The sequence below is a fragment of the Aspergillus ibericus genome (assembly GCF_003184845.1).
Source record: "Aspergillus ibericus CBS 121593 unplaced genomic scaffold BO80scaffold_10, whole genome shotgun sequence".
Classification (NCBI taxonomy): Eukaryota; Fungi; Ascomycota; class Eurotiomycetes; order Eurotiales; family Aspergillaceae; genus Aspergillus; species Aspergillus ibericus.
The window spans coordinates 24,757-45,294 of record NW_020292108.1 but is presented as its reverse complement, the minus strand read 5'-3'; the positions used below and the strand labels follow the sequence as shown (position 1 = coordinate 45,294).

Sequence of the window (20,538 nt, the reverse complement as noted above, 5' to 3'; positions counted from 1 at the left end):
GCCACCCAATCCTTCAATGACATCTAGTCGGGGGATGACGATACAGGTCACTTCCACGGGCCTAGTCCGTGGCCAAGTGCGCGCCAGGGATGGTGTCGAAGAGGCGAGCATGCTGGAACATCATGTGGCCCAGGGCGCATCATCGAAGAAACCGGGCAGCGAGGACCCCGAGGTTACACTTTATAGTTACTTTACAACTCGTGGGTCGCGCCAGGGGTCAAGAGCCTGGATCGGGGCCGGAAACGGAAGTCCGAGAGGGATGTTTGCGGGCGCTGGAATGTGCGCGCGCACGGCCCCTGCAAACTTTGACCACTGCTGTTTCCGTCAGGTACGAGCTCGAGCTTTGTACTATGTACCAGCTAGTTATGTGGGATGAGTTGGGAGACTTGGGTGTAAGCTTGGCTGGCTGGGAGGGTCGAATGTACAGCCCGTTTCTCGTACCACTGCGTTAGGGTTCATCCTAGCCAACTGGCAGCCAACCAAGGGATAAACAAGGACCGACGGAGTAACATTCCTAAATACAGAGGGGAATCAGATGATTCCAATGACAAATATGTAACCGATTCACGTAACCAGATACCCCCTGGGGTATTCGAACTCCTTTGGGTTCAACACGCGCCGCGACCAGGGGAAACCCTCATCGTACTGCGCATACACCGTGTCCTCCCCGGCCACCAGCCGATGGATATTCAGCCGGGTACTATACATCAAGTTCCACGCCTGCGCCTCGTGCCACTCATCCTCACTGCCGTTATGGATGTCCGAATCCTTCGATGCCAGCCCCGCCGCCTTATACGTCCCGATCATGTTCGGAAACGGCGCATAGCACTCGATCTGCGGCCGTCCATCCTTCCCCCCACACATATCCGCCATGGAGTTGTCCACCGCGGCCACGAGACGATCGACTGCTAACGCTGCGAGAATTCGCTCCGCGCCGCGCTTGGTCACCGCGTACCCATACGTGCAGCAGCCCATTTCCGCCCGATAGATGAATCGCGTCGACGTCTCGGGGTATAACTCTTTCCAGGTTTCCAGGGGACCGCCCCAGGTCCCGCGGTGCTCGAGACTGGGGGCGGTTGGGTCGTTGGGGATGGCGTAGAACTGGGTCTCATTGGGCGCGGCCGCTGAGGCGCATCCGCCGATCCACAGAACGTCCCAGTTGGTGCCGTAGGGGGCGGATTTGGAGGTGTTGGTGTTTCCGGTTAAGGCGCGGATGCCTCGGGCGAACTCGCGCAGTTGTTGCTTGATGGTGATGTCCCAGTCTGCGTCATCTTCGAGGATGAGGGCCGTGGAATAGGAGTTTTGGATCATACTGTGAATGTCAGCACCGGTCGCAATCCCGTGTGGGAAGCAGGAGCACGAACTTGTGGAGGGCATTCATGTGAGCGCGCCAGCATCCTATCTCGGATGGCTTGAGGAGGTTATCCTGCATGATGTTAGTTGACCCCATCAACCAGGCATGCAGTACGCACATTCAACAAAGCCTTCTCGCTGAACTCATCCGGCCGCACCCCATCCAACCAGTCCACCCGAAACCCAGCCATCGTGGCAGCAAGGGTGAGGAAATCCCGTTTATCCGTCCTCTCCTTCAACCCAATGGCATAGATATGTTCAAACTGCACAACATCAGCAACCAGCACCCACAGCAGAGAAAGACAGCCACGAACCCCCAACGTCTCATTCCCAATATGTTCCAATGCCCGATCCTCCAACGTAGACCGGGCAATATCCACCCAATTCTTCTTCCAGTACTGCCCCCCCGTATCACTCAACAACAGCGTCAAGATGACATAACTCGCAAACGCAGCGACGAGAAATTTCGAGATTCTGGATTTCCCCCGAATCATTGCGGATGCCACCGTAGGAGAGAGTCGGTCCGTTTGTTGTCAAACCGATGGAGACATGGACGAGTGTTGGTCGTGATCAGGCCTCACATATCGTAGTCAGCTTTGGCTTTTGGCTTTTCTTGAGTCAGCTCGTAAAGTTTGCGCATCATCATGTGGCCGCTATTTTCGGAATATATTGGCCAAGTTTTGCGGAGGGCTGTTCGGACGGGTTGGGGTTGCACTGGCATTCTTGCGACAGAAACGGGGGGTGTGCCCGAAAACGGCATCGCCACTGCGGACAAGAGTTGCCTAGATTAACTGAGGCAGGTGTTGGCATTAGTGAGTCAAGGCTGTGATGGCGAATACTAGTTGTGTTCAGGCTGTCCGGCGTGTCCGGTCTTTGTCTTGATGGCTTGGCTGAATCGGCACGGATGAGATTACGAACACAGCACATCCGATGCGTCATCGATCCAATCTGACAGGGATTAAACAAGTATTGCAAGGACGCCAGTAGCATAGATGGCTTTCGCTCAACGTTGTCTTGGGGTAAGGAGAGGATGTAGAAATGAGGTCTGGTCTCCTTTCAGCCGATGTTGCATGCCGATGCGACAATACAAGTGGATTGTTAGAGCTGGATTGTTCCACATGGCGACTGTACTCGTACGACTACACTTGGTCGACTCTGGGTTGTCGACCCACCGGATGCGTCGGCCACACATCCACTGGACTGAGGATGTAGCCAGGAGTTGAAAAATACACTTGCAGCCTCAGATGTTGGTGAGAACATCGATTATAAGGGATCACTACTTCGGTATTTTTGTAGGACGTCATGTATATTGTGGTCCGTACGTTGCACCTCGTCATTAGCCTCGGCTGAATCCCTGCCATTTGAGGGTAATATCTGAAGAGGACATGGACACAATGTCTCGCATCGTTGCAGGACCTTGGACCGTGAAACTAGGAAGTGCAGCACCTGGAGCCTTATGTTCGGTCAGATCAGGTATATTTTCATCGTAGATCATCACAAAAACAGTTCCCTCTTCAACCATCATCGGCCTGAAGCTGCCGGGCCCTCAATCAAAGACAAGGCCAGAAGAAACAATAGTTCTCAGGCCCTGATGTGAGGAACAAAAAGAAAAGTTTAAAAAGGGTGCACTGGCCAGGGTCCGGGACGACAGCCAAGCCTTGACAGACAGGTTCTATGGCACATACCATCGGACCAACAAACTCAAAATCCAGACAGGTTGGATAAAGAGCCCAGCTGCTCCCATGCTGACGTGGTCAGCCCTGCCCGTTGGTCTGGCTATCTGTCCTTGGTTGGCTGGTACTTGTCGAAGCTGTCGTGTGCCATTCATCCAGGATGAATCCCAGCCCTAGAGGATGGGAGCTGATTGTGATCATTTCCGTCCTGGTTGGACTGGCCTGCCTCAGCACGGCAGTGCGGATTATTGCAAGGATCAAACGTCGCACCGGCTTTGGAGTGGATGATTACCTTTGCTTCGTAGCCATTGTGCTGATGCTGGGCATGTTGATCGAACTAATTCTGTGTAAGCTGTTGAGGTCTAGTCTTGGAGCGGACTACTCACTGACTGGGGTGAACGATCAGGGTGCACCATGGGAGGCACTGGCTACCACATGTCTGGTCTCGACGCGAGAACCATCGTCGTGTTTCGCCAAGTACGCATAGCCTGATGACCGATATCTTCAAGCCCTGATCGTTCTAGATGTTTATCGCGAGTCAATTTACCTACTTCGTTTTGAGTCCCTCCATCAAAATTTCTTTCATCTGTTTCTTCCGCCGCATCTTCACCACTAAGCCCTTTCTCCGCTTCACCTTCTGCCTGAACACGTTTATAGCCACGTGGTCCATGGCAATATTCCTCTCCTGCGCGTTCCAATGTCGGCCCCTCCACGCATATTGGGACAAAAAACGTCCAGGGGGACTGCTTCAGCTCGACCACATACATCATCGTAAACCAGGTCTTCAACGTGGCCATCGACTTTGTGATTCTCGCAGCCCCAGTTCCAATGGTGTGGAGGCTGCATCGGTCGTGGCAGGATAAATTGGCGCTGAACGCCGTTTTTGCATTGGGTGGGTTGTGAGTTGCCATCCATGCCGATGTCGATGAAGTCTGGACTGATGCATGCGTTTGGTTAGCGTTTGCTTCGCCAGTGTATATCGGACTGTCGTGCTGTTCTATATCAACTTGGATGACGAGACGTGTATGTCGTTATTGACCCGGTGGATGCCGGCGCATTTGATGTGTTGACCGTGGATCAGATACCATCTATGAGGCCACTTTGTGGACACACATCGAGCCATCTGTCGGGCTGGTGGTTTCCTGTCTCCCAATAATCCGAGGACTGTTTCCGAAATTCACACCAAAGACTCAGAAGAAGCAGATAGGCGCAAGCCCACCACGTTCTTCGACCATTGCGACTTGGGCCGGGAGCACTTATTATGAGTCATCTGATGACAGGACACTGGTGCAAGAAGTAGGGGTGATCGGGGGGAGAACTTGGGCGCGGCAGAATGATACCCTAGATCTCGGGAATATGAGAACGACGGCGGATACAGACGTGTAAGGGCTGAGAACGGGCGAAGGCCACTCTACCATGCGGTCTTATGATTCTCCGAGACAATATAGTATGACTTCAATTGTTTGTATGTGGATTCTTAAGGCTGCTCAAGCTTTTGTAGACGCAGGTCCTTTCAAGTGCGGACCTCTGTGCAAGCTTCTTCATCGATAACGGGCCTCTTTTTGAAGCACCCAAATGTGACCCTAACTGCCCTTCCTAGTTTGGAGAGGGTGAGTGCAACAACCCTGTAAGCCTTTCCTAGGGGGTAAAGCACTGCCCGGACTATCTTGCCAGTGAACTCGAGCATGACCGCGACATAACGATCCGGGACGAACTTCAAAACAGCGGCCCATGGTATGCAAAACACAGCGCATCCGAGACAGATGGCCCATTGGACACCGTCCAGCCGGGTCACGCTGAAGGCGTCACCCCCGACAAATATGATCAGTACCTGCCCGCCAACCATCAATGCATTGATAACCATGAACCAGTAGTTCCGGTGAATGCCTTCAAAGATGTTGAACTTGTTGTCTAGTCGACGGCAATTCAGTTCATTGAATATCTGCATCCATACAAACGTGTTGAAAATGATGGTATCAAGCTCCAGTCGCTTCTGGGGGATGCTGGTATCATAGCCGAGGATACGATCTCCTGCAAAGTAGAGGGTGAAGCACAGGGCCAGCTTATAGATGGACTGCCCCAGTATCATCTTCCACATTATGACAGTGAATAGAGGTGCACTTCGGGGGGTGGGCGGTCGTTCTAAGATTTTATCATTTGGCGGGTCGGTTGCCCTGAGGATGTTAGCCCAGAAACAAATGCTTCGGATTTTGCAATACTTGCAATGCTAATGCAGCAAATGTGTCCATAATCAAGTTCAGCCATAGCAATTGGATGGCCTTGAACACGCTCTCATTGGAACTGTTGTATATGGCTGTGATAACCGTCAGGCAGACAGCAGTGATATTGACGGTAATTTGAAACTACTCCTTGTCACCACGAGTCCAACATAGCAGATAGCTGGTGGCGTTGAACACAGTGGGTATAATGGCTGTGCGCTCACCTGCAGGAACTTGGCGACGGCATCATTTACAGACCGGCCCCAGGCAATAGCGGTGACAATCGACTTGAAGTTGTCGTCCAGGAGTATGATAGAGCTGGCTTCCCGGGCCACTTCGGTCCCGCTAATGCCCATTGAGAAACCCACGTCGGCGGTCTTTAATGCTGGGCCATCGTTTGTCCCATCGCCCGTGACCGCGACAATCTCCCCTAGCCGCTTAAGATGCTCGACAAGTAACCGTTTGTCATCTGGAGACGAACGAGCCAAGACTTGCAAACGTGGGATGATAGCATCCATTTCCTCATCACGAAGCTTTCGAAACTCAGGGCCCTCCATCACAATACCATCATGTGTTCTGATCCCACAGCAAGAAGCGATAGACAAAGCCGTGTTTATATTGTCCCCTAATGCAATCGCTGTCAATACGTGGGAAACACAGAACCAGACAAGACTGACCTGTAACCATTTTAACCTGCACACCCGCAGAGTGGCATTTTTTGATTGCTCCCGAGACTTCGGGCCTTAGGGGATCGTGAATACCAAATGCGCCAATCCATGTCATATCATGCAACAACTGTTCATACTTGGGTAAGCCCTTCTCGTGATCCGCAGAGTTTCCAGAGGGACGTTGTGGAAGGTCTTTGTAAGCAATTCCAATAGTTCGCAGAGAGTGACTGGCATAGTCGTCAATGCTTCTTGACATGGCATTGCGAGAATCCTCCGAAATCGGTTCCGCTGTTGTGTGTGTTGCTTCAGTATCTCCTGGAGCGACCATGGTGGTACACATATTCAGTAATAGCTCAGCGGCGCCTTTAACGAGCAACCGTGAGCCACCCGAGTCTGTGCGATAGATAATTCCCATTGATTTGCGAGCGGACTCAAATGGATAGACGTGCTCGATATCGGCATTCGCCTTCTCCTCGCCCAGCTCACTCATCCCGAGGCATTCTCGCGCGAATCGAAGAAGGGCTACTTCGGTCTTATTGCCAATGAATTCCTTTCCATTTTCCTGGTCCTCCTCAAAGGCTGTGCAGTTGAGAGCAATACTTCTTATCAGAAGACCCCTAAGCGAAGCAGGAAATCGTCTTAAGGTCTTCAGGACAGTAGTTGCGAGGGAGGATTGATCATCATCACTCGGTAAGTGACCAAAACTTTCGTGAGAGCCGAAAAAGCCCACGACTGCCGTCATTTGATTCTGCGTAAGTGTACCGGTTTTATCGGAGCAGATCACTGTAGCATTTCCCATTGTTTCGCAGGAACGCAGGAGTCGGACGAGGTTGTTCTCTTTCAGCATGCGAGTGGTTGCAAAGGCCAGCGCTAGCGTCACCGCCAACGGTAGACCCTCTGAGGTATGTTAGTGACATGAACGGATTGATGTTGGAAGATCCCCCACCAGGTATTGCCACTACGATTACTGTCACAGCAACGATGAGAACGTCCATGAACTCTTGACCTTTCTCCGTCGATGAGGCCTCACTGCCGGACAGCTGAGCAAGAAATCGGAAGAAAAGAACGAAAAATAGGAGCAAGGCGGCACTACTTCTCCGTCAGCAAAGGTGTGATGTGTTGAGCAGGAGGATCTACCCTGTTCCAAACCACCCTATCCAGCTTGCTAGCCTGGCCAGCTTGACTTGCAACGGCGTGGGATCACTTTCAGTGCGGAGTGACGCCATGATCCTACCGTATGCGGAGTGCTTGCCAACACTGGTGACCAAGTATGTGCCTAATCCTTCGAGGACCTTACTACCGGAGATAATAAAGGGGTCCAGGTCTCCCCTTGCGGTTCCATAATGGATGCTGTTCCATACCTCATGACCGCTCATCTTCTCCATCTGATCGGACTCCCCAGTTGCTGAGGACTCATCGCATTTGATTCCATGACAGGAGATTATCACTCCGTCCGCAGGGGGCGAATCCCCGGGCTCAATGTGAAGGACATCTCCAACAGTAATATCGGCAATGTGAACCATGACCGGCTTGCCTGAGCGAATCACTCTCACGTCACGATCAACGGTCTATGTTGATCAGCCCATGCAAGTGGAAATAACCAGGGGAGATGCCCACCCGTTTATTCAACTTGGCAAACTGCCTCTCCTTTTGCCAGTCATTTCCTGCTGTTGCTGATACCACGATGATTATTGCAACGCAGACCGCAACACCCTCAATCCAGTCTACCTGGGACTGACCGCTGACTGCTTCGTAAACACCCAGAGACAATGATACAACGGCTGCAATTGTCAAAAGGATGATTATCTTGTCGTTATACGCTTCCCATAGAAGCTTGACGAACCCCTTCCTTCTCGCTTTGGGTAGATCATTGCGCCCAAATACCCGATATCTATCGGCGAATTGTGTCGATCCATTCTGATGCACCGAGTCTGGATCGTGTTGAGATAAAAGCCGTCTACCGCTCTCCACTTTGGACAGGGACATATCTCTTGCGTCATTGAATGTGATACGTTCGGGGAGGATGCCCTCATCCACCGAGAGGCCTGTCGTTAGATCGGTTTGAAGCCCATGTTCCAAGCCGCGCAGCCCACCCAGAGCATAGAAAGCGACCAGCGACTTGGGATTGAGTAGCTTATTGAGCTGTCCCGGAGAAAACGCAAACTTGTTGTCGTCCACGTGGAAATCGTGTTCGTACTGTGGGTCGGGGGCCAACGCTTCGGACAGGGAGATATCATCGTAGAAGAAACTTGTATTGAAATCTGACGGGACCACCGACTTCACATTAGTATCGGATGTACTAGACATGATAGAGGTCTTGCACTCGCCGGTCTTTTCCCTTGTCGAGTCCATCTCCGCATAATTCACGGCAACTTCTTATTCTGGGGTAGCGTGGCCAGAGGATAGATTGGATCAGGAGAGACGTAATATACTGCCTCCCCGTGACCTTGTGATCGATGTCAATCGTGGCAGTGCTTTGGTGGTGGAAACATGGCCCATGTCATACCGATGGGGGTTCTGGTTCTGGAAGCCTCTCCCACCGTGTCGGAACCCAATCATGGTGGTCGAATCTAGGCACGGGCCAAGGTGCTATGGACGGGGGGATCCAAGTCTAGATATCCTTGAGCCGGGGAGGAGTGGGGTGCATGGGTTCTGACCCACCCTGATCGTATCTTTCGTCGAAGCATGTCGTCATAGACAAGGGTACAATCAACCTTTGATAGGTATGAGGTGCAAAGCAAATGTTTGGATAGTACACGGGGCAGTGACTGATCACCCCACAAACTAGCAGGAGGCATGTCACTTAGTCTGACGTCAGCAAGCTCGTACAGGCTTGGGAAAAACCCCACAGCGCGTATAAACGGACAAGTAATACAGTGGGCTGGATAGCGGCTATACATCGATCAGAATAATTAGAGTTGGGAGCAAGTGTGACGGGAGATGTTGATTTGCGGAGGGCCATGCACTGCCTCACTCAGCAACCATGGGACGACAATGACCACCACCATTGCTGCACGGCGCTTTGTCGACAATGGAATGGGCAGAGTTTGTTCCCCAGAGGGGTGTTTTGCCAGAAAGATATATATCTTTAGCTTCTAGACATCAAGAGACGACTGATGGTGATGCCTGCGCCTGTACCTCGAAGTCATTCACGTGGTTTGCCCTACCTCTTAGAGCAAGCGCGAGTAGTATACTGCCTAGTTGCTTCATATCACCAGCCCTCCTGGTATCTCAGGCCCCGAACTGATGCATTGTAAGAAACCCGGGCGTTTCATTCGGGCCGAGCGCGTTGTTCAGATACCTCACATAGTCACTACCGTACTCGGCAAAAATAAGATAAATTTCGTGTGTGTCCTGAGATACGAGCACCCGGCTGATCTGTCAGGACCCGCCAGTGTCAATGGATGGGCGTGAAGATACTTACCGGCCGCAACTACTGGAAAAGTCATTGGGGTCGGGATCACACTTGATCCAGGCAACCATTTCTGCCGTTTCCTGCATAGAAATTCGAACCACCTCCCTTTCTCGAAGCATTGGCTTGACTTCCACGATTGCGTATGTCTTGGATGCTCTGTCTTCGAGGCATCCGTCGGTGCGAGCCTCAAAGGCCCCGTTTCCAAACGTCGCTATGAATGGCTTGCGGTACAAGGTCCAGTAAACGGGTAGTTTGTAGTGAATAATGAATGCGTTCAGAAAATCCACAAGCGCCGTGTTAACGATCTGCTCATCCTTAGTTCTCGGGTAGTTCATGTCTAGGAGCTCCTTAGGCCCGTATGACCGTTGTCCTGGCGGTGTCTCCTCAGCCATGCTATCATCGAACTCTTCCTCTGAGCCAGGATCTGGGGTGCTTGGCTCTCGGCCCATGTCTGGCATTGGTGTAGTGGGTGGCTTGGTCGGTGTTTCGAACGAAAGCTTCTGGACGGCCGACTCGAGGCCTCTCATTCGGGTTCGGGTATGATGTGCAACTGGACTAGTGCCGACAGTCACGTTGGGCCTAAATGGACTGTCCTCTGGAATGAACGCGACTTGGTTTTGATAGAACTGGGGCAAAGAAAATGTCCCCTCGTTCTCAGCATTGCTTGAGAAGCTGTTGCAGTAATAAGACCAGGACTGGTATGTCTTCAACCTCTCAACGGCCTGGCTATTCCAGTCCTTGAGACCAAATTTCGCTAGGTCCAGCTGATCGAATTTCGATCGTTTCCAGAGAGCCCGGAGCATCAAGTACTGTTCGTCGCTTATTGTGGAAGCCGAGGACAGATCGATGTTGTGGATCCAGCTTCTCCACCTTAGCTGTATTTTCCCACGCGGCTGGATGTCCAGGCAGCTCGCTCGCCATGATGAAAGACATAACCTGCGGCCTCACCGCAGGGAAATGAAAAAGATCGAACGAGGGGGAAGGGCGGCCTCCCCCACCGCTAATTACTTCAATTGCTCAAGCATGCCGCTGGACCAGGATTATGCAATTGGGCCAGTCATTGCGCACTAATAGCCGCCCAGATCGGAAGCAGCGCACTGACTCCCAAGGCACATTCATCGTAAGTACTAGTAGTAGTGAATGGGTGGCGAACTAAACCGGCCCAGGGGGAGAGGTCTTAAGATAGGCCGGTCATTTGTGGCGATTGACCCATGTTGTGATTGCTCTCTCATGATGTTACCACGACGGAGAAGCAGCTCCAGATGGAAAGCGAGGAGGAAGATGGATGAATCGTCAATAGACCCGTGATTCCTCTGCCGCCCGAGTTGAGCGGCACAACATTAATCCAGGGGACTGTGGGCCCTTTTCCATTGGTGGAGCCGTCTTTGCGTTGCGGTGCACCCACATAATTATGTAATCCCGTTGCATCCCCCGTTCAAATAAGCACAAAACACTGTGGACCTTCCTTCCTCTCTCTCTACTAGTACTATCTTCTAGTACCTTCAACAATTAACTCGCCATGTATAGTACACTAGAAGCATTAGAGCTACGCAACCGCTACCGGTCCGCACTTCTTACAACCAAACACAAGATATGCAAGCTGGAGACCGACCAGATTGACGTGTGTCAGGCACAGGATGCGGGCATTCGACAGCTCCCCTTGTCACTGGAACAGGCTTCCGACCGCACCCCCTTCTACTTCACACCGTATGAGGGGGACTTTGTCCGACCGGGCGAGGATCCTTATCCGTCTTACAAGCCGGACACGCCGAACCACTGGAACATCCAAGGCCTGCATTGGTATATGCAATCCTGTCTGGGCCAACTGATTCTTCACCACCCCCCAGGCATCTGCCCCAAGTCGTATGTGCTGTTGAGCCCTGCCTTTCCTCATGAACCTAGTGTGTTCCAGACTCTTATCATCTCGCAGGTGGGGACAGTTCAACTTCGGTGCGCTTTTCGAGACCACTTATTTCTGGAAAGTCTCTTCAACATGCACCGCACTGGCAAAAGAGCCGTTGCCTCATATGAAGTGTTTGATGGAGAGTGATGCCGTCGGGGACGAACGATTGCTTCGTGGTGAACTCATCACCATCATCAACATCATGACCGGTCGGCTCAATACGAAGTCGCTCCGTCCCCATGTCTTGGCTCCTGTGAGTCCTGAAACAATTTCCCCAAAGCAAGTGACCGCATGAGCGGAGCGCTAATGCCAGCTTCGACATAGGTGATGGTGTTCTCTATCATGGGACCACAGCATCTGCGTGTCCTGGAGGCGTTCTTTGACGGACAGAATCTCATTGTGCGACAGACAAGGCTCTACGATATGACAGAGTATGATGCAGCAATCATAGATTTGCTCACTCGATGGTGGCTGGGATTTGCTGCTGGGAAAACAAAGTCGGTCCCCAATGCTCTCCTCCTCGCTTAGCTGGGCCGTCCCACTTCATGCCCAACACGGAGTTCGAAGTGGTTTACTGTGTGATTTATATGGTTCTTATTGCAGCGGCGTCTGGCGTTGTTAGGACACGCGGGGTATTGAACCTTATTCAGCGCGATGTGATGATAAGAGTGGGTCCCCATCCATTGCAGTAATCCCTGGTCCTCATCCCTGATCGTAGCATACAGCCAGGTGCGTACACCATGAGCTATTGTGCGAATGAACGACCAATGAAGACAGTCCACAAACCACGAGGAGAATGAGAGACTTAAGTCAAAGGTGGACGATGACATGGGGGGCTTTCTTGGAAGCGCATTCCAATACCGGAGACGAAGGGGCGAGAGAGGGTCCGATGATCACTTTTAGAAGCAATGCTTGGTGGTTGATTGGCTGAAATTTGTTTTTAAACGCTGCTCGGAACGGAGGTGATGCTACTGGTGGTGTTGCGCTTTCTGGAGCTGTTCCTGGCCGATCCTAAACACTTTCACAGCCAGTGTGCGTTTCTCTCGAAAGACTAGCAGGGCTAGGGGGCTTCAATCTCCTTGGGTTGCCATGGAGATGTGAATGGCTCAAAAGGGGTGGGAACGGATCCTGATAACTGAGCGACAAGCCCCTAGAGCTTGCATGAAAGCCGCCGCCGTCGCTGCCTGCACGGAAATCTGACCCGTTCAGACACCATTCGGGCTCTGAGCCGTGTTTCACATCATGGAAGAGCTATTGGGTTAGCCTGGTAGCCGCCGCATTCGCAGAGACCTTTGCGATGGGGTAGCAGAGCGCTACCTGAGCCCCTCAAAGCAGCGGGGAGGATATGAATGTTGGCGTTTACTCCAGGGCCTTGGAGTAAAGCACAGCTTTCCTTCGGTATCTCCCTTGACAGCTAAAGCCTCAATAAGAACCTTGAATATTTTTGTCCGTCAAGATCACAGATAGCACTACCAAGAAGAGCCTTCTTTCTGCCTTTCTCCCCCGAGCCGTGCCCTTCTATTGAATCAAACCACCTGGAGACCGAAAAGGGTACGCTGACCTAGTGGCTGTCTGAATGACATTTTGTCCTGACATGCGCTACCACAGAGACTTGAAGATGTTCCCAGGTCTTTACGTTGTCTTCTATCGGCCTCAGCAACTGACTAGCAAATCGTTATATCACTCTGGGTTCCCGGACACGGTCGAGGAGCCACCAGTGAGCGTATCTCTTTGGCGAGACACAGTCTGGTAAAAACAGATACCAATCGTCCTCTTCATATGGTGATAGGCAATTTGTGCTTTTGGCAGCTTCAGTGTATTCTGGATAGAACCTCCCAATCTATCAGCCCAGTAATCTTGTAGCCGTGGTCTGCTGTCATTTCCACAATAATATTGTCGGGGCGGAGATCTCCGTGGGTGAACACAACCTTGCAGGATGAGGCTGGCGGAGATAGTTCACCCATCAACTTCACAAAAGCATCCCCGCCTGACCTGTAGCCCTTGAAAAGGAATTGTTCGAACTCATCAATGGTCGTGATTGGCCGATCACTACGACGGAGATGTCTCCTAACGTCTTTGCAACCTTCACCGCCAATCCCTCCTAGGGGTGTGCCGGGATTCCAGGGCAACGATCGTAGATCTGTCAGGATCTTGTTTAGCTGCTCCTGAATAGATGCTTTTTGCGTCTTATCCAGACTCGGCCAGACATTGGTGAGAGGGTCGCCAGGCTGGTAGCTCATGAAGATAAGCGTAATCCCATTGAATCGCAGCAGTCCCAGGGGCTCTGGACTGGGGATATCGGGTCGATACTGTCGCAGATATTGTAGAGTTGTATACTCTGTAAATTCTGACATATCACGAACAGCTTTCAAAACAATGTGAGCGTTGCACTTGAGGATCATTTTGCGACGGGCGGAGGGGCCTTTCCAAAGGATTTCGCTCGCTTGCATCATCCGTATCAGTCGCTCGGAAAGACTGGATGAAAGCGACCCAAAAGCCTGGGGTCCGTCGCCTAATAAGTCAAGAACCTCCTTCGAAAGAGGGTAAATCGTCTCAACCGGGGCAGACGCGTCCAAGGAGGCCCTTAAGTCTTCCTCATGAGGACCGACGGGTGCAACAGTATCTAAGAGTTGGGCATTTAGAAAACTTGGCCACCCTTTCGAGAGCGACTTACTGTTCCTGCTGTCATTTTCAAGGCCATTACGCATCCTCTCCAAGCGGGCAGAGTAGTCTGTCGGCAGTTTTGTGGTCAAATCGACATCGGGATCCAATGCGACCGCGGCTTGGAGCTTTTTCAACGCATGTGTGTTGAAACGCGAAGCTCTCGATGGTTTTACGACGCGCCCCATGACTATGTTGATGGTGGGTAAGATAGTCCGTGCACGCGTAGTGGTTAATGCTCTTAGGGGAGAAGCAGTGTTCAATGCGATGGATAGAAGGACGCGTGATCGAGGAAAATGATGAGGCGGTGTGGCAGCCGTGGTGGCAGGCTGGGTGGCTTGACCCCGAAATCCGCCCTCTCTTCCTGAAATTCTAGGAATCTACGAAGGGGTAGTCATATCTGTGGCCACGACTGATGATTGCTGTTGCCCGATAAGAGCCAGCAAGCAAAAGGTCTAAGACCTGCAGCACACAATAATCATAGCTATTTTGCGTTATGTGGTTGTGTAACCTTCTTCTCTGGATGATGAAGATGCTGATTGGAATAAAGCTGGTTTTACGACCCTCTGCTGCTGGGCAGCACGGAAGGGAGACAACTATCACATCCGTGACTTGGGAGAAACAAAAACTTCACACGGCCTTGAACGGAACGATATATCTGTTGAGTGTGACAACGTGCCGATGGTTCGACGTCCCCTGCAACTTGGGCTAGATTCAAGAAAACGCTTGAAGATCAGGCCATATGAGGTAACTCCTCTCTATCACTCAGCAATCAAAGAGTTTGCTGATCTTGTTCACGCCATTCTGCAACATGGCCCCAATAAAGAGAATCCTGATGACTATGGTTGGCGCCCTTTACCTACCGTCCATCTCTACAGCCACCTCGATATGGTTAGGGCTTTCCTCGACATGGTAGCGACTGCCCATGCCGCAACGCAGAAGTTAAACAACGATCCACGCAAGCCCACAGGCCTAGACAGTGGTAGCCCATGGGCTGGCCAACCGCTTTATCCTGCTGCAATGGGCGTTTCTCCTGACATTTGCTGATTGCTGATCGATCACGGGGCCGGCATAACTTAGTGTTCGGTGCGAAATGAATCTTATGTATTGGCGCTGCCCCCACACCTCTCCATATCCTATTGAATCCTGATACTTTCTATGAGCGCCCAGGCAGAGCTCTAGATGACAGGAAACTTCAGGTTGGTTGGTGGCTTGTCACCACCGGCGCAATGGAGCGAGGGGTTGCCAGTCGTTATTGTCTTGGGGATATACTTGATTTCCGGGCATTTCCTGACCCATGGGACGCTCTAGCCGCCGGTGGCCTGCAGGATAATGGACACAACCAGGGTTGGGTTTCGAGTGACCGAAACAGTATATAGTGATAATCCCATCCCCTCCCCCATGCGGAGTGCCCGATCGAGTCTAGCGCCGGGATGGCTGGTGCCTTCCTGTTTCGGAGCTCCCGATGCCTCGCTCGCCGATTCGCTTCCCTTCATTTCTCTCATTCTCCTCTTTTCCCTGTAATCTGCAATCTGCATCCTTTGCTTTCTCCGCATGTGTCCTGATTCCTTCAGGCGCCACCGTGTTAGACCCCCTTTCCCCGTCCGTCGAGTCATCCTGCCGAAGCCATCCCCAACGCCCCGTCACAGTGTCATCGAATCCTAGCCATCGCATCTGGCCTTTGACTGGCTTTCCGAGGCCAGGAGCCACTCAGTGGACTTTGCTCCGCCTTGACAAAAGACCCCTTGGTTTGGCTGACCCGCAGTCGACAGTGCAAGAATGCGCAAGCGCCGACTTCGACTAATCTCACACTTGAAAAGCCTTATTCGGAAGACGATCGTTGCGACTGGAGTACAGCTTGTGGTCATTCATTCGTGAGGGGATGCGGAGTGCCAGCCATTAGCAGTTCCCTCCAGGTTGATGAAGGGTGTCTCCGCACCGCTGCTGTTCCCCCTTCGTGCCGATCGAAATTCAGGGAGCCCAGTCCCATCGCATGTGGGCAGGCCTCGACCGCACCCCAACGCCGAGAAATCGCCATTGCCAAGCCGGTAGGTCGTGCTAAGACGTCGGAAATAACAAGTCCTCCGCCACACCCGTTTCTTGCTGATGCTTGGCGAGGTCGATGTCCCACAGGGCTGCGGCTAAAAGGACGAAACTCGGAACCAGATCACCGCGCTGGCTTGTCCCCGCACCTGCCGAGCTCGAGCCCGAGCCCGCTGCTCCGCACCATATCGTCTTGCTGTTGGAGGGCGTATGTCCGAGGCCCTATCGCTTGATCGACGGGGCGGACGATCAGGTTCGACGATAGGCTCGATAAGAGCTTTGTTGCTGCTATATCATGGCTGTTATCCTGATCCTTCAAGACGGGAGGAAGCCCCTCTCACCGAGGGACCGACTAATGTGAGGCGTAGCTATCAGCTGACGATGCTTGTTACTGGGAGCGAGCCGACAGGGTGTGGCTGCAGATGTAACACGGCATGGGAAGGAATCGGGCCCGGCCAGGATACAAATTCCTTCCGGCTGACGGGCGTTCCAAGCTGTTGCACTATACAAAATGCCCCGTCATGCACCGACCACGGGGGTTTCATACACACCGTAGATGGGGGCGGCCTACCCTCGGTCGGTCAGTCAGCATACCGATGACTCACAGCAACTTCAGATGCTTAATAGAGAATGAAGCGATGGTATATTAGAAGCTCACCCTCAGCGGAAACCCGAAGATTATCTAGCGAGTCCCTACGGTGCGGACTAAGAATATCTCGTGCTAGCAGGGCCTGGGGCTACCCTAGACCAGATAAAGCCGGCTGGGGCCGATCCTCTCGTCCGGCCCGGGGTCCAAACTTCAATTAGCCCGTAGATGCTTAGTGCTGACGGCTTAGCAATCCTGCCACCGCCTGATCTCCCTCCACGCCATTCTCCTTCCTCCTCCCCCCTCCATCCACCTCCATCATCCATCATCCTCCGATATCATCATCTCGGATCCGATCAAGACTATACCCTCCTTCCACCAGGTACTCAGGTAGGGACATGGCGTGGTCTTCTTGAAAGCCCCCTCACCCCCCTCATTCCCCTCATCATCCCCCCATCTCTCTTCTGTTCCCCTCATACTCGATATTACCGCTGGTACTAACGATGCGCACGTTGGACCCGATTAGGTGTTAGCTAGCGCCTCCAATCTGGGTCTTCCCCTTTCCTACTGCCCCATCGGCCGGCATCCCTTCCTGCCCAGGCCAGATCGGTACCAGGGCGGTCCGCGTCACCCTCGGCCCATGATGGATATTGCACGGTGCTACCTTGGCACGCTCCTATAATAACGACGGCAGCCGGGATCGTGACCGCTGAGCTTGGTTCCGCGTGCCGGAGCACGGACTTCAATACGAGCAGCCATGGCACCACAGCAACGGGGACGTGCCACCAACGGGCGCGAATCGAATGGCAACCGCCGCAGCTCATCAGCCTCACAGGAGGCAGAGGAGCCTTTAGCCACCGCCGCCTGCGAAAACTGTCGCACACGCAAGGTCCGCTGCGACCGGCAGATCCCGCAGTGCTCGAATTGCATGAAAGCCGGGGTGCCTTGCGAGTTTCCCAACCGCGGAAAACGGATCAATCATGTCAAGCAGCTGTAGGTCCCCGGCGGGTAAAGCGTGATAGTCCAGGCATATGCTGACTGGGTGATAGCGTCGAGGATGTCTCAGGCCTCGCCTCTCGCCTCGATTCCATCGACCAGGCGATCAACACTCTCGTGCAGAATGTCTCAGCACTACAGGCCGCCTCCCTGGCGGCTACGGATTCATCGTCACGATCAAGCACACTGGTTCTGCCGGAGCTTTCGCCCGGCCCGGATGTGGAAGAAATGGAGTCGATCTTCTATGCGAGCTACTGGGACGGCGGGAATCGAAGTGATCCCCGGGGGGTCACCTCACCTCTCCCCGCAGGACGGGACAGGTCCTTGGGCCATATCGGCGCGCGGTCACTGTTCGAGAACTCCCGGCGAACCCTGGCCAGTCTGCTTGAGCAAATGCGCAGTGGCGCAAGTGAAGAGCAGGACTCCAGCGTCCACAAAGGATGGGCCGGCGGGTTGTCGGCATCACCGCAGGCCGGCGTCCTTCAATCCACGTTGGAGAACAAATACGAACTATATCCCTTCGCGCAAGGTCTCGATCCTTCACCGGTCACAGGGGATGGACAGGCCGTGGCATCGCCACCACGCTCACTCCTCGAGACATGTCTTCCCGTTTACCTCGAGTACTTCAATGTCACGATACCCGTGTTTAACGAACATTGCCTGAAGGAAGCCATCAACTCCTACTACGCCAATGGATCGAGTCGGTCGGACGAGGCGTACCATCTATGTTTCAACAATATCATCGTGCTCGCGCTGGGGCTACGCTCCCGCCTCACCCGCATGGACCGCACCTACCCCAAGGGCATGAGCGATGAGTTACTTCCCGCATTTCTGAACAACTCCTTTCGAGCCTTTCAACGCTTGAGTACCTTTCAGCAACCACGCCTGGTCTGCGCTCAGGCCTTGGCCACCCTGGTAAGTTCTGCTCGCGACGGCTGCCCGGCTCGACTGACATCCTCCTAGGCCATGGTGGCTCGGGAATACCATGAAAGCCGTGTGTTTGATACCGTTTGCCACGCTACCTCTCAGACGGTTAAGTCCATGGGTCTGCAGCAACATAATTCCTCGGGCTGCGCCAGCCTCTCGACAGCGGACGAGGAGCGACGCGATCTGTATTGGGCCGTCTTCGTCATGGACAAGCAGCGGACCTACATGGCGGGCCGACCGTTTGACCTGCACTTTTATGATTCCGACGTGCAGCTGCTACGTACGATGGCGGGCCAAAGCTTGGTTCAACACTACCGGACGGCCCACGTCCACATGATGGCGGTGTGGGAAGAGATCTACATCTATCTATACTCGGCCCGAGCCTTCCGCCGCGGCCCCGCCTATCGCCAGAGCCAGATTGCCAAGCTGGACGGCATGACCCGCAGCTGGTACGCGCGCAACGGCTCGCTGCTCGCCCAGTCCGGCCCCGCCGAGATGTCCGCCCTCGAAGGCTGGCGCCTCGAGCTCAAATACGCCTTTCACATCGGCCAGGTGTTGGTGCATCGCTTTTCCCGCGATCAAAGCAGCCAGCATGTGGCCCTGGCCAATTCGCGGGCGGCCCTCCGCATCATCTGCGAGGTGTATCACACCAAGCAGACCGAAGCGTCGATCTCACTTCTCGCTAGGTTGTTCCGACATTACCCGCAGGTCAGCATCCATGGACTCTTTGCGTCATTTCTGGCCAATCCAACGGTCGATCTGCTGGAAGACTTAGACTTGATCGACGGGGTCGCGGAGGCTCTGTCCCCCCTCTGCGATGCGAACCTGCCGACATCGTGTCTGCACCAGGTGAATGAGGGCATTCAGTGGTATCGCGACATAGCCAAGGCCTTCCAGGATCATTTTGAGGCCCTGCCGTCGCGTGCCTCTGACCCGTATCCGTTCGCTTCCCCTCCGCGGGCTCATGAGACATCTCCGACCGGGTCTCGAGCCCCGTCCTACCGCGCGCGATCGGACAGCCCTCCTCAAAAGCGCCGTCGGATGTATCCGACCGGCTTTGACGATAGCAATATCTTCGGGGTAGCCACCAATCCGCCGCCAGAATCATCCACCACACCCTGGGCGGTCCCAGACGCTGAAACGACTGTGACGGTGAACAGCCTTTCGCTCCCGGCTTCAAGCGGTTCTGTTCCTCGCCTCTCATCCTCTGTTGACGAGCATGGTGAGCGCAGTAGTCGGGGCAGCAGTAGCAGTGGGAGTATGCGGCCTCCTTTACGCGCCGACGACGAGTTGTCGCGATTTCTTCAGGATGCGCTGCCCATTACATCTGTGTCTCGATGTCGACCATCATCCCCGCCCATGTTGACGCCTAGCATGGGTGAGGCCGCACCTTCGGCCTCCATACCGCTGCCCATGCACTTTTTCCCCCAGACCCCTCAGGGCGTTGAGGAGGGTCTGGACGGGGGGATGTTTCCTTTTTACATCCCGGAGCCTGATATGGCGGAGGCGTGGAACGGTGATCTTCGTGACTTGACCGTCCCAGAGGAATTCTTCCTTCCGGCTTCGTAGAGAGGCCTTGTTGCATGATCAATGGCATTAGATAAGGACGGTCTTGAGTCACCAGTTCCATCGGTCTGACTGAACCACCTCGCAGCCCACCGCGACCATTGTCCCGAATGTGCTCAGGAACTTACGTATCCGAAAAGACTCACGCCACAGTATGCAAATGGGACGCTCTGAGCATCTCGTAGCAATATATTTCTCCTCGAGGCATCCATTTTGGTGATAGATAGTATGTCACTTGGTATCAATCAGATTATATAGTCCTAATGTAATCTAAAGACCGTCCACCTTGCCATGATCCAATTTGTCTCGTAATCTTAGATGCTGGCTGTTGTTACTGTCTCATGCGAGGCGATCACCGTGCATCACGTGACAGCCTGACTGGGGATTTCGGTCTCAAGTCACCTTCCGCTCACCTTCATCTGCGTCTCCCTCTGGATTATCGAGTGCTGGTGCTTAATAGAGGCCATCAATACTATGATGTCTCAGATTCAACACTGTGCGACCGGAAGGTAATCCCTCTGCACCAGC

The 20,538-nt window shown here is 53.3% G+C and overlaps 8 protein-coding genes across 8 annotated transcripts; 4 read left to right on the top strand and 4 right to left on the bottom strand.

The window, feature by feature from the left end:
• Positions 1 to 498: 498 nt before the first annotated feature.
• On the bottom strand, positions 499 to 1,959 carry BO80DRAFT_500445 (putative LPS glycosyltransferase). Its single transcript, XM_025724237.1, has 4 exons — positions 1,668 to 1,959; positions 1,473 to 1,616; positions 1,365 to 1,426; positions 499 to 1,312 (listed from the first exon to the last, which is right to left on the bottom strand). Exons 1-4 carry the CDS (start codon positions 1,845 to 1,847, stop codon positions 565 to 567), a joined length of 1,134 nt encoding a protein of 377 aa, XP_025577433.1. The 5' UTR covers positions 1,848 to 1,959; the 3' UTR covers positions 499 to 564.
• Positions 1,960 to 3,126: 1,167 nt separating this feature from the next.
• Positions 3,127 to 4,412, top strand: BO80DRAFT_491889 (uncharacterized protein; the record flags this gene model as incomplete). The annotated part of the gene is made up of 6 exons (XM_025723729.1): positions 3,127 to 3,373; positions 3,433 to 3,503; positions 3,551 to 3,717; positions 3,779 to 3,925; positions 3,985 to 4,049; positions 4,108 to 4,412. The coding sequence occupies exons 1-6, from the start codon at positions 3,187 to 3,189 to the stop codon at positions 4,410 to 4,412; spliced, it is 942 nt and encodes a 313-aa protein (XP_025577432.1). The 5' UTR covers positions 3,127 to 3,186.
• An 85-nt stretch (positions 4,413 to 4,497) lies between these two features.
• On the bottom strand, positions 4,498 to 8,383 carry pmcC (putative calcium transporting ATPase (Pmc1)). The gene is made up of 7 exons (XM_025713666.1): positions 7,531 to 8,383; positions 7,051 to 7,481; positions 6,860 to 7,002; positions 5,923 to 6,810; positions 5,470 to 5,870; positions 5,250 to 5,389; positions 4,498 to 5,200 (listed from the first exon to the last, which is right to left on the bottom strand). Exons 1-7 carry the CDS (start codon positions 8,263 to 8,265, stop codon positions 4,540 to 4,542), a joined length of 3,399 nt encoding a protein of 1,132 aa, XP_025577431.1. The 5' UTR covers positions 8,266 to 8,383; the 3' UTR covers positions 4,498 to 4,539.
• Positions 8,384 to 9,144: 761 nt separating this feature from the next.
• On the bottom strand, positions 9,145 to 10,447 carry BO80DRAFT_453317 (uncharacterized protein; the record flags this gene model as incomplete). The annotated part of the gene is made up of 3 exons (XM_025721998.1): positions 9,145 to 9,286; positions 9,338 to 10,203; positions 10,427 to 10,447. The coding sequence occupies 3 exons, from the start codon at positions 10,445 to 10,447 to the stop codon at positions 9,145 to 9,147; spliced, it is 1,029 nt and encodes a 342-aa protein (XP_025577430.1).
• Positions 10,448 to 10,847: 400 nt separating this feature from the next.
• BO80DRAFT_453316 (uncharacterized protein) lies at positions 10,848 to 11,759 on the top strand (the record flags this gene model as incomplete). The annotated part of the gene is made up of 3 exons (XM_025721997.1): positions 10,848 to 11,191; positions 11,259 to 11,484; positions 11,556 to 11,759. 3 exons carry the CDS (start codon positions 10,848 to 10,850, stop codon positions 11,757 to 11,759), a joined length of 774 nt encoding a protein of 257 aa, XP_025577429.1.
• A 964-nt stretch (positions 11,760 to 12,723) lies between these two features.
• BO80DRAFT_462848 (uncharacterized protein) lies at positions 12,724 to 14,080 on the bottom strand (the record flags this gene model as incomplete). The annotated part of the gene is made up of 2 exons (XM_025722543.1): positions 12,724 to 13,854; positions 13,906 to 14,080. The coding sequence occupies 2 exons, from the start codon at positions 14,078 to 14,080 to the stop codon at positions 13,043 to 13,045; spliced, it is 987 nt and encodes a 328-aa protein (XP_025577428.1). The 3' UTR covers positions 12,724 to 13,042.
• A 630-nt stretch (positions 14,081 to 14,710) lies between these two features.
• BO80DRAFT_423103 (uncharacterized protein) lies at positions 14,711 to 14,990 on the top strand. Its single transcript, XM_025718965.1, has one exon. It carries the CDS (start codon positions 14,781 to 14,783, stop codon positions 14,937 to 14,939), a length of 159 nt encoding a protein of 52 aa, XP_025577427.1. The 5' UTR covers positions 14,711 to 14,780; the 3' UTR covers positions 14,940 to 14,990.
• A 1,860-nt stretch (positions 14,991 to 16,850) lies between these two features.
• On the top strand, positions 16,851 to 20,299 carry BO80DRAFT_423101 (uncharacterized protein). The gene is made up of 4 exons (XM_025718964.1): positions 16,851 to 16,907; positions 17,043 to 17,514; positions 17,571 to 18,432; positions 18,481 to 20,299. The coding sequence occupies exons 2-4, from the start codon at positions 17,279 to 17,281 to the stop codon at positions 20,011 to 20,013; spliced, it is 2,631 nt and encodes an 876-aa protein (XP_025577426.1). The 5' UTR covers positions 16,851 to 16,907; positions 17,043 to 17,278; the 3' UTR covers positions 20,014 to 20,299.
• The last annotated feature ends 239 nt before the right edge of the window (positions 20,300 to 20,538 follow it).